This window comes from Cetorhinus maximus, chromosome 16 (assembly GCF_964194155.1).
Source record: "Cetorhinus maximus chromosome 16, sCetMax3.hap1.1, whole genome shotgun sequence".
Taxonomy (NCBI): Eukaryota; Metazoa; Chordata; class Chondrichthyes; order Lamniformes; family Cetorhinidae; genus Cetorhinus; species Cetorhinus maximus.
The window spans coordinates 37,241,391-37,253,494 of NC_135894.1; the positions used below are offsets into that span (position 1 = coordinate 37,241,391).

Here is a 12,104-nt window from a genome sequence, read left to right on the forward strand (position 1 = left end):
CTCTACTATTACCACAAAGCGAGGGGATCAATTCTGGTTCAATGAAGAGTGCAGGAAGGCATGCCAGGAGCAGCACCAGGCATACCTAAAAATGAGGTTTCAGCCTAGTGAAGCTACAACACAGGACTACTTGCATGACAAACAGCAAGTGATGGACAGAGCTAAGCAATTCCACAATCAACTGATCAGATCTAGGCTCTGCAGTCCTGCTGCATACAATTGTGAATGGTGGTGGACAATTAAACAACTCACTGGAGGAGAAGGCTCCACAAATATCCCCATCTTCAATGATGGGGGAGCCCAGCACATCTGTGCAAAAGATAAGGCTGAAGCATCTGCCACAATCTTCAGCCAGGAGTGCCAAATGTATGATCCATCTTGGCCTTGGTCCCCAACATCACAGATGTCGGTCTTCAGCCAATTCTATTCACTCCACATGATATCAAGAAATGACCTAAGGCACTGGATACTGCAAAGGCTATGGGCCCTGACAATATTCCAGTAATCATACTGAAGACTTGTGCTCCAGAACTTGCTGCACTCCTAGCCAAGCTGTTTCAGTACAGCTACAACACTGGCATCTACCCGGCTACATGCAAAATTGCCCAGGTATGTCCTGTAGACAAAAACCAGGACAAATCCAACCCGGCCAATTATCGCCCTGTCAATCTACTCTTGATCATCAGTAAAGTGATGGAAGGACTTAGCAATAACCTGTCCACTGACGCACAGTTTGGGTTCCGCCTGGGCACTCAGTTCCTGACCTCATTGCAGCCTTGGTTCAAATATGGACAAAAGAGCTGAACTCCAGAGGTGAGATGAGAGTGACATCAAGGCAGCATTTGATGGAGTATGGCATCAAGGAACCCTAGCAAAACTGGAGTCAATGGGTATCAGGGGGAAAACTCTCCGCTGGTTGGAATCATACCTAGCAGAAAGGAAGATGGTTGTGGTTGTTGGAGGTCAATCAGCTCAGTTCCAGGTCATCACTGCAGGAGTTCCTCAGGGTAGTGTCTGAGGCCCAAACATCTTCAGCTGCTTCATCAATGACTTTCCTTCCATCATAAGGTCAGAAGTGGAGATATTCACTGATGATTGCACAATGTTCAGCACCATTCGCAACTCCTCAGATACTGAAGCAGCCCATGTCCAAATGCAGCATGACCAATATCCAGGCTTGGGCTGACAATTGGCAACAAACATTCTCATCGCACAAATACCAGCCCATGACCAGCTCCAACACGAGAGAATCTAACCATTGCCCCTTGACATTCAATGGTATTACTATCGCTGAATCTCCCACTATCAACATCCTGGCGGTTACCATTGACCAGAAACTGAACTGGACTAGCCATATTAATACTGTGGCTACAAGAGCGGGTCAGAGGCCTGTAACCCACCTCCTGACTCCCCAGAGCCTGTCCATCATCTACAAGGCACAGTCAAGAGTGTGATGGAATACTCTCCACTTGCCTGGATGAGTACAGCTCCAACAACAGAAGAAGATCAACACCATCCAGGACAAAGCAGCCTGCTTGATTGGCACCCGATCCACAGACATTCACTCCCTTCTCCATCGATGCACAGTGGCAGATTTGAGTACCATCTACATGATGCAGCACAGGAACTTAACAAGACTCTTTAGACAGCACCTTCTAAATCCACAACCACTACCACCTAGAAGGACAAGGGCAGCAGACACATGGGAACACCACCATCTGGAAACTCCCCACCAAGCCACTCACCATCCCGACTTGGAAACATATCACCGTTCCTTCACTGTCGTTGGGTCAAAATCCTGGAACTCCCTCCCTAACAGCACTGTGAGTGTACCTATAGCACATGGACTGCAGCAGTTCACGAAGGCAGTTCACCACCCCTTATCAAGGGCAATTAGGGATGGGCAATAAATGCTGGCCTAGCCAGCGATGCCCACATCCCATGAATGAATAAAAAAATTCCTGGTTACTTGCACTCTGTATCCCATTGGTGCATTCCTCTCTGGCTCTTCCACATGGTCTCCTGATTGACATCAGTTTTACTAAGGCTTCTTGATATTATATTTCATTGAATGCTATTTTAATGTCAGGAGCAGCTCTTCCCACTTCTCAGGCATTCAGCTTTTGAGTTCAGGTCTGGATCAAAACTGAGAAGGTCCAGAGCCAAGTATTTCTCCGGAACTTAAATTGAGCATTGACAAGCCAGTATTGCCGGATGGCACTATTGATGGTTCCATTTTTAATAAGATGAATGCCCATAATGCTAAAGGAATGAGAAATTAGGTGCCAGATCTGGAGACTATTGGGAGTAGGAAGATTGGAAAAATGGGTAAACCCAAAGGATGGAAATTAATACGACATTCAGGTGTACAGCGTTCTGAAAAAAAAACAAGACTGGACAAAAAAAACAGGTGGTGTACCTCTGTGTCAGTGACACCTGGAAGTGAGCAGAACTCATCCTGTAGAAGGGGTTGGAATGGCAGGAGCAAGCTACAAAGTGAGCTACTGTGGTTTGACACCATAATTCCATAGAAATAAAATCTAGTACTGCTACATAAGAACATAACTGTTTGTGCCAACTTTTTGGTAGATCAGTTCAAAACTGCTCTTACTGCCCACTCTCTCCCCACAGCCCTGAAACTTCATCTACTTCAAATATTTATACAATATTCCCTTAAAAGATGGAATATTCTCTTCTTCAGCCATTTGCTTTGGCAAAGCATTCCATGATCCAACTAGTACTCACGTCATGGTTCAAACTGCTGTTTATTTCATTGCAGGGAGGACAATTGTTTTAGAACCTAAGCTGGTAAATGTAATCGTGACTCACTGCATCAAGGAGATCATGAGAGGCAGTGCTTATCGTGACCTGTTGTTCATTAATGACCTGTGCGATGTACAAAAAATGAAAGTCATCACAACCATGCTGGAACTTGGTAGCACAGTTGGGTATTCACCTAAAAGTCAGAAAACAAAGAGCAATGGCTGGCATGTTTTCAGAATGGAGGGATGTAAACGGTGCTGCTCCGCAGGACTCCATGTTACTACCTTTTTTTGTTTAGTTTACATTCTCAAAATGTCGGTGCCACTGGCAAAGCTAGCATTTATTGCCCATCCCTGGTTGCTCTGAGAAGGCCTTCCTTCTAAAGAACTGCTCATGTAGTGGTTTGACACAACTGATCGGCTTGCCAGGCCACAGTTAAGAGCCAACCACATTGTTGTGGGACCTGAGAGTCATTCATAAGCTAGGAGAGGTTGGATAATTTCCTTTCCTAAAGGACATTAATATCCTTGGATTTTTACAGCAATCTGATTGCTTCATGGTCACTTTTACTGAGTCTAGCTTTTACTATATATTGAATCATAAAATATTAGAGCAGAGAATGAGGCCATTCTGTCCATCATGTTGGCTGGCTCTTTTGAAGAGCAATCTGGTTAGTCACATTCCCCCATTCTTTCCCCGTGTCCGAGTATTTTTTTCTTTCAAGTATGTATCCAATTTCCTTTGGAAGACAACTTATGAATTTGTATTCACCTGTCTATCAGACAGTGAGTGTACTCTAAGCCCTAACCTCAAGTTGTGCAAAAAGGTTTTTCCTCCTGATACCCCTGATTCTTTTGCTGATCACCTTTAAATCGGTATCCTCTTGTTATTGAATTCTCAGCCATTGGAAACAATTCATCTCTATTTCCTCTATCTAAACCCTTCACGACTATAATCACCTCTAACAGATCTCTTTTTAACCTTTTCTACTCAAATAAGAACAGCCCCAGTTTATCCAGTCTATCCACATAACTGTAATCTCTCATCCCTGGAACCATTCTAGTAAATCTCTTCTGTACTGTCTCCAAAGCCTTCACATTTTCTTAAAGTGTGATGCCCACAATTGGACACAGTGCTTTATATAGGTTTAGCATAACTTCCTGGCTTTGTATTCTATGCCTCTCTTCATAAAGCTCAGTATACCATATATTTTATTAACTGATTTGTTAACTATCCTGCCACCATTTATGAATGGATGCCAGATTTATCTCTTCTTGCACTCCCTTTAAATTGTATCATTTAGCATGTTTCTCCTCATTCCTCCACCAAAATGTAACACTTCACATTGTCCATTAGAGTCCCCAGGACCTCATATATAGAACCTTTACTTTAATAAAGCTATCCATTTCCAAGCAAACATCTCTGCAAATACTACTGTATTTCTAAACTCCTGTTTAGAAATTATTATTTGCTATTGTCGCTTTTTGGCACACCATTGTGTCAACCTTTCCATTATACATGCTTAACATCCACATATATATTAGAAATTGCCTATGCAAACTCTTTACCCTGTAATTGCACCCTCTGTCCATCGAGATGATAGTGTACTTTATCTTTCTTATATATTTCTGAAAACATTTACGTGTGATCAGAGTGGCAACAGAAGACCAAGAAACAAGAATAACAGCTGAGGCTAAGCATTTCTACTGAAATTTATTTTAGAATAGAAGAGAAGTCAGGAAAGAGGTGAAGATAATAAAAGATGCACAGAATTGAAACTGAAAATGGGCACTAAACAGTAAATATTAAAAATGATTACTTCTGCAAGATTCCAAATATTGTCCTCCAAGTTGAGATACCATAAATAAAATCATTGATTTTGTTGTAAATGAGATGAACATCCTAGAAAAGCTGAATGGAATCAAAATAAATAATTGGCTAGGCATGGATTGTATGTATCCCAGAGAGCTGTGAGAAAATAAGGCAGAGACATATAAAACACTGATAATTATTATGGGCAATACAAACCCATTTAATGCTATTCCTAATCCATGCAAAATTGGAGGGGATGGGGAAGAGGGTGGACTCTAGGATCCCTCTAAATCGATGAATTCAGATGGGAGCAATGACCTTCTTCATCTGTAATGATCTTATGATCTTGTAGAATTTATAAGATATATTCAGCATGGATAAGATGAATCCCAAGTAGTACTAGATGGTGCACTAAGAACAAAAAGACATAGTCCAAAACTAGACAATTTAGTACAGATTTCAGGAAGAACTTCTTCATATAAATAGTGATCAACATTGGGAATAGCATTTTGTGTAGGGTGGCAAAGAAAAAACTTGAGATTCATTGACGACATACTGAAAAGGTATGATGGGGAAGTGTATATTTCTTTCTAATTCTGGATGGATGAGCTAAAATGGACCAATAGCTAACCTCATCCGAATTAATTTGCAAGTTGGGCTATTCAGCACTGCTGCGCACTACTACAGTACTGGAAGAGATACAATCTTGCAGCACTATGATTCACTCTGACCAAAATACTACAAATATGGCTCAGTTATTCATGGCAGACAGAAAATAAACAACCAGATATTACTCTTTCAGGCGGAGCAATTGTCATTCTAAAGATGTAAACTAATGTCTGTAATGCATTGATCAAGGTGAGTTATGCTGAGGAATGGAACAGTTTTTAATCTCCTCCCTCTGGGCTGTTATTAATATACTGCCTTGGAATTAAAATTAACACCTTGAAGTTGGAGACACTGAGACAGGATTATTACTCAAGTCCCTGAGAATGAAACTTGCTCATTGCAGCACTGTTTTTCATCTAGGTTGTTTAACTCTAATTTTAAATCCCTTGTCACCAGTGCCTTCCTATAACGGAGTACAAACATTTGTACATTTAAAAAAAATTTTTCCTCCTCCTTCTATTAACTATACTGTGGATTAAATTATGAAGTAACGGGAAAAAAGTATAAGTTGTAGATATGGCTTTTGGATTTTCATTCTGCAGGAAATTGCTCGCCATCTACGGCCTCGCAGTTTGCGCGCCCTTTTTGGAAAAAACAAAGTTCAGAATGCGATTCATTGCACTGACCTCCCTGAAGATGGAGTTCTGGAGGTAAGCAAAGATGATAGTTAACAAATGAACTCTTTGAACCAACAGTATGGCATCTATGGTTGGTGTAGGTGTAGTCAAAATTAATTGTCCCTTATAATTTAATTAATTTTGCTTTGGAGAATTCTTTAAAGGAAGGGTCAGTGTTTATAGTTTCAATCCAAATGGATGGATAACAGTGACACTTTATTGTACTATAACCTAATTGATGCCATGTACATTACAATACCTTTACAAGATATAATATTTTCTTGAGTTTTTTGCATCAAAGACTAGCAGGTATAATTAATTTTTCTTATTTGGATACAATTCATGAATATTTAACAAATAATGTATTGAAAGAACTGACGTGTAAATATGTGATCAGCAGTTAGGGGACATGTTTTCTACCATAAGTGGCCTGACTTGTAACTTGAGCAATAAAGTTGAAGCGTATACTTTGTGTCATATAGGACTTGTCATTTATACCAGATGTAGGGTAAATAACTAATATGATCACAATGCTTAGAAGTAATATGAATTAAATTTGTGTGAAGATATTAGTTTTGTATTTTCTTGACAGTTCTCCATTATGTTATTTTGTATGAATGTACATTCCTAAAAGTAATTTATGAAGTCATTCTGCATCTTGACTGCATGATGCCAGGGGCAGGAATGAATGTCTGTCTAATCAGGTTACTTGCACTGGGAGCACATCAGGGTCAAGACAGCTAATTTGGTTCTGGGGATTAGTTAGGCTTGGGAACAATGAGGAGATGTTTCATTTATGTTTTTACAAAATAATACAATGGAAATAATAGAGTAGATGGTGTCATGAAGTTTTCAGATGTTATGCAGTTGTAGTTATGTCTGAAGTTTTGGCTTTTGAGACAAGGTTGAGTGGGTGTAGACACACTATCACACCTGCATTTTTCCTCTGCAATAATTCTTCCTTAAACCTGTCAATGCTATTGAAATGCTCTTTGAAATTCGAATGCTGAACATGGGTTGCTGTTAATGAAAAAACAGCTCCACAAGAAAACCTATTTGCAAAAGGAGTCATTGTCGGAGATTAATCACACCAAGGCATCATTAATACGTAGAAACCGCATTTATTACTTGTGCACAAGGGAGATAATACAATGAGAGCTACTGTACCATGTTGAAGCAGAATACACGCAGACCTGTTAAAAGCATTTTTACAGCCAATCAGTAAATTTTGCACAAACCTATCTGCTTATTTGCATAAGTTAACTGACCAATCCATGTTCCAGTAAATATCCATTCCCATCACAACAGAGTCTGTGCTTACGCACATGCTTATCACAACTTTGATTACATTCGGCCTGAGAAAGAACAACATGGAATGTCTCAGGGCTCATCCTACAACAGTGGTCAGACAAGATGGTATTGTTCTTCAAGGTTGCAGTATTTTTCTCTTAGGCCTAGGCATTTAATTCAACTTCTCTATTAACCATTTTAGCACTAAGTGGGTTCCCTATATTTGCCTAGGCCACCACATCATGTAATACAAAATATAACCGGAACAAGTTACTCATAAGGCACAAAAAAATGTAAAGCCTGACACAAATGCAGCAAATTCAGCATTGATTTTAATTCAAGCAGAGCTACCTTCTAGTTATTTTTGGCGAGGGTAAAAGTACCAGGAAATTATGGTCAGTTATACATTGCAGCATAAATCTCTAATGCTGAAATGTGTGTTCCATAATGGTGTATGCTGTTGACCTGTCATTACTATGGCACAAGCTTTCAACAAATTCAGATCCAATAGATTCAAATGGGCAGAATTTTCATGTAATTTTACTTATTCATTCATGGGACGTGGGCTTCACCGGCTGGGCCAGCATTTATTATCCATCCCTAGTTGTCCTTGAGAAGGTGGTGGTGAGTTGCCTTCTTGAGCTGCTGCAGTCCATGTGGTGTAAGTACACCCACAGTGCTGTTAGGAAGGGTGCTCCAGGATTTTGACCCAGCGATACTGAAGGAACGGCAATATATTTCCAAGTCAGAAGATGAGTTACTTGGAGGGAAACTTCCAGGTGGTGGTGTTCCCATCTATCTGCTGCCCTTGTCCTTCTAGATGGTAGTGGTTGTGGGTTTGGAAGGAGCTGTTGAAGAAGCCTTGGTGAATTCCTGCAGAGCATCTTGTAGATGGTACACACTGTTGCTACTTTGCATGAGTGGTGGAGGGAGTGAATGTTGGTGGGTGTGGTGCCAATCAAGCTGGCTGCTTTGTGCTGGATGGTGTCAAGCTTCTTGAGTGTTGTGGGAGCTGCACTCATCCAGGCAAGTGGGGAGTATTCCATTACACTCCTGACTTGTGCCTTGTAAATGGTGGGCAAGCTTTGGGGAAGTCAGGAGGTGGGTTACTTGTCGCACAATTCCTAGCCTCTGACATGCTCTTGTAGCCACAGTATTTATATGGTTAGTCCAGTTCAGTTGATGGTCAATGGTAACCCCCAGGATGTTGGTAGTGGGGGATTCAGTGATGGTAATGTCATTGAACATCAAGGGGCGATGGCATTAAAGGGACTGTGGTAACTTGGGTGCACAATTGGCTAAGGGATAAAAGGCGGAGGGAAGTTGTGAGATGATGTTTTTCTGACTTGAGAGAATTATGCAGGGGTGTCCCTCAACATTTGGTTTTAGCACCATTGCTTTTCTTGTTATACATGAATGACCTGGACTTTGATATTGAGAATTGTTTTGAAGATGATAGAAAGTTTTGCAACATATAAACTGAACAGGATCATAGCAGATTTGAGGAATACCTGGATAGACTGGTCAATGCAATTTAATGCAGATAAAATGTGAATCAAGCATTTTGGGAGAGTGTAATCTAAATTATACTATTCACCATATCTATTAACACAATGTTCGAAAATTTTAACTGGGCCACAAGTAGGATTTTTAAAAATGCATTTTAAGAAATTAATCAAAGAATATAAGTATCTTGGTACTTAAAACATTATAAAAGATAAACATATCAGTAACTATACACAGCATGCCAAGTGTACAGTTGCTAATGTGTTTAATAACTAATTCCTATTTACCTCCTGCTCATTGGCCTTCCCTCTCCCGAACACGAGGGCTCAAGAGAGGGAGGAAATAAGCAAGAGGGGCTGCGAGTGGAAGTGTCAGGGAGGGAATATATTTCCACAGCGCCTGAAGCAAAGACCAGGTATGTTTTAAGAGAAAATTATTTAAATATTTGGAATGGAGGCAAATATAGGGCTAGGAAATAGAGTAAGATATGGTATTTGTTTTGAATTACACCAGCAAAAAGCAAGCCCAGATCAAAGGGTTTTCTACTATGCTATTGACAGCAGATAAAATCCATCTGTTTTACACCTAAGCTTAGTATAGGCCAAAGATCAAAAGCTACCATACAAATCCTACCCAATCTTGCATAACAATAGCCCAGAATTGTTATACTATAGCATGCTGTTATTAGTTTGTAAATCATTCAGCAGTTTGGTGCAAGGAAGATTCCCATGGGTTGCAAGTCACTTCAAATTGGTGAATTATTTGAAACACTACTGTTGATCTCTCAAATGACCTGCGAGTTGAGATATTGCTGGATTTATGCAGGTAAAGTGAATTTACAGCAAGTTAGGGCTGGAACTTAAGAGTTAACGAGTCTTCCCCAGGCATCAGGAACCCAACGTTAGTACCATTTCCAGGTCCCAAATTCAATTTGGTGTTTTGCCCGATTAGTAGATTGCCTCTGCGTTTGTTGCCAATTCATGGATGGCAGGCAGCATACAGACATGAGGACTGGCAATCCTACAGAAGGAGAGGCTGCTATAAGAGATGCTCACTTAGTAGGCAATACATCAAGGATCAATCTGCAAGGGCAATGCCTCCAAACTAAATATTACAGAACAAGTTAGAAGTGCAAGATTTGTGAGAAGAGGGTAAGTATTGCAACATTTTCATCAATCCTCAAACATACTGAGGGAGAAAAATTCATGCAGTGTGTCCAGGAAAATTTTTTCAACCAATTAGTGACAAACCCAACAAGAGGAGATGCAATTCGAGACCTAGTCTTGGGGAACGAAGAAGGGCAAGTGGGTGAAGTGACAGTTGGCAACCATATGGGGGACAGTGATCACAATTCAGTTAGATTTAGCATTACCATGGAAAAGGACAGAGATAAGGCAGGAGTAAAAGTCTTGAACTGGGGGAAGGCAAATTTTGCAGAAATGAGAAGGGACTTGGCTGAGGTGGACTGGACAGCACTGCTGGAGGATAAAACGAGTGGAAAGCACTAAAAAGCGAGATCTTAATTGTACAAAGTAGACATGTCCCCTACAAAAATGAGTGGTATTGCCAAATCTAGACCCCCCTGGTTGTCTAAAGGAATACAGGGGAAGATCAAACAGAAAAAGAAAGCGTACGATAGGCACAAAGAACTAAGCACTGCAGATAGCCTAGACGAATGTAGGAAGTGCAGGGACGAAGTAAAAAAGGAAATAAGGAAATCAAAGAGAGGGCATGAAAAAAGATTAGCAAGTAAAGTTAAAGATAACCCAAAGATGTTTTACCAATATATTAATGCTAAAAGATTAGTTAAGGAAAAAGTGGGACCTATCAGAGATGAAGATGGAAACTTGTGTGTAGATGCAGAGGCTGTGGGAAAGGTTTTGAATGAATATTTTGTCTCCGTGTTTACAAAGGAAAGGATGTAGATATAGTAATCCAGGAGGAACACTGCGAGATATTGGACGGGATAGTCATAAAGAGAGAGGAAGTACTCGAAGGGCTGAAATCCTTGAAAGTTGATAAGTCACCAGGGCTAGATGGATTGTTTGAGGTTGCTGAAGGAAGTCAGGGAGGAGATAGTAGATGCTCTGAGGATGATTTTCCAATCTTCACTAGATACAGAGGTGGTACCGGAGGACTGGAGAAATGCAAACATAGTTCCATTGTTTAAAAAGGGATCAAAGGAAATACCAATTATAGGCCAGTTAGTCTTACATTGGTAGTGAGCAAATTAGTAGAATCAATCCTGAGAGATAGGATTAACTGTCATGTGGAAAGGCATAGACGAGTCAGGGATGGTCAGCATGGATTTGCCCCTCAAATTTGATTGAATTCTTTGAGGAAGTGACAAAAAGGGTTGATGAAGGTAGTGCAGTGGATGTTGTGTACATGGATTTTAGCAAGGCATTTGACAAGGTCCCACATGGCAGATTGGTCAGGAAAGTAAAAGCCCATGGGATTCAGGGTAATGTGACAAACTGGATAAAAGATTGGCTTTGTAACAGGAAACAAAGGGTAATGGTTGATGGATGCCCTTGCGAATTGAAAGTTGTCTCAAGTAGTGTTCCACAGGGCTGTGTTGGGACCCTTGCTGTTTGTGTTATATATTAACAATTTGGACATGAACGTGGGGGGCACAATTGGGAAATTTGCAGATGACACAAAGATTGGCCGAGTAGTGGATAGTGTAGAGGATAGCCATAATCTCCAAAAAGATATAGATGGGTTGGTGGAGTGGGCGGTAAAGTGGCAGATGGATTTTAACAGAGAAGTGGGTCATACATTTAGGGAGGTCAAAATTACAGGGATTACACAATAAATGGGAATATACTAAGAGGGGTAGATGAAGTGAGAGATCTTGGCATACAAGTACACAGGTCCCTGAAGGCAGCAGTTCAAGTAGACAAGGTTGTAAAGAAGGCATATGGAATGCTCTCCTTCATTGGCAGAGGTATAGAATATAAAAGGATATAATGTTGGAATTGTATAAAACACAGGTGAGGCTACAACTCGAGTATTGTGTGCAGTTCTGGTCACCACATTACAGGAAGGACGTAATAGCAGAGGAGGTTTACAAGAACGTTGCCAGGGTTAGAAAAGCGTAGCTACGAGGAGAGATTGGGGTTATTTTCCTTAGAACAAAGGCGGCTGAGAGGAGACTTGATTGAGGTGTACAAAATTTTGAGGGGAATAGATAGAGTGGACAGGATAAAATTGTTTCCCGTGGTGGAGAATTCTAGAACCAGGGGACATAGATTCATGATAAGTGGCAGATGTAGGGGGGACATGAGGAAGAACTTTTTTACGCAGAGGGTAGTGGGTGTCTGGAATTCGCTGCCCAAGTTGGTGGTAGAGGCAGAAACTCAACTCTTAAAAAAATACCTGGGTCTGCACCTTAAGTGCTGTAAGCTGCAGGGCTATGGGCCAGGTGCAGGAAAGTGGGATTAG

At 40.8% G+C, this 12,104-nt stretch overlaps 1 protein-coding gene across 2 annotated transcripts in view; it reads left to right on the plus strand.

Annotated features, from left to right (window-relative positions):
* nme7 (NME/NM23 family member 7) overlaps positions 1 to 12,104 on the plus strand; it is a 191,276-nt gene that overhangs the window by 178,660 nt on the left and 512 nt on the right. The window contains exon 10 of one of the 2 annotated variants that reach the window (XM_078559682.1): positions 5,787 to 5,894. The exons of the other annotated variant lie outside the window; for it this stretch is intronic. Within the exon in view, the coding sequence (XP_078415808.1) occupies positions 5,787 to 5,894 (108 nt within the window). The remainder of the gene's footprint in view (positions 1 to 5,786; positions 5,895 to 12,104) is intronic. 2 annotated transcript variants of the gene reach the window in all.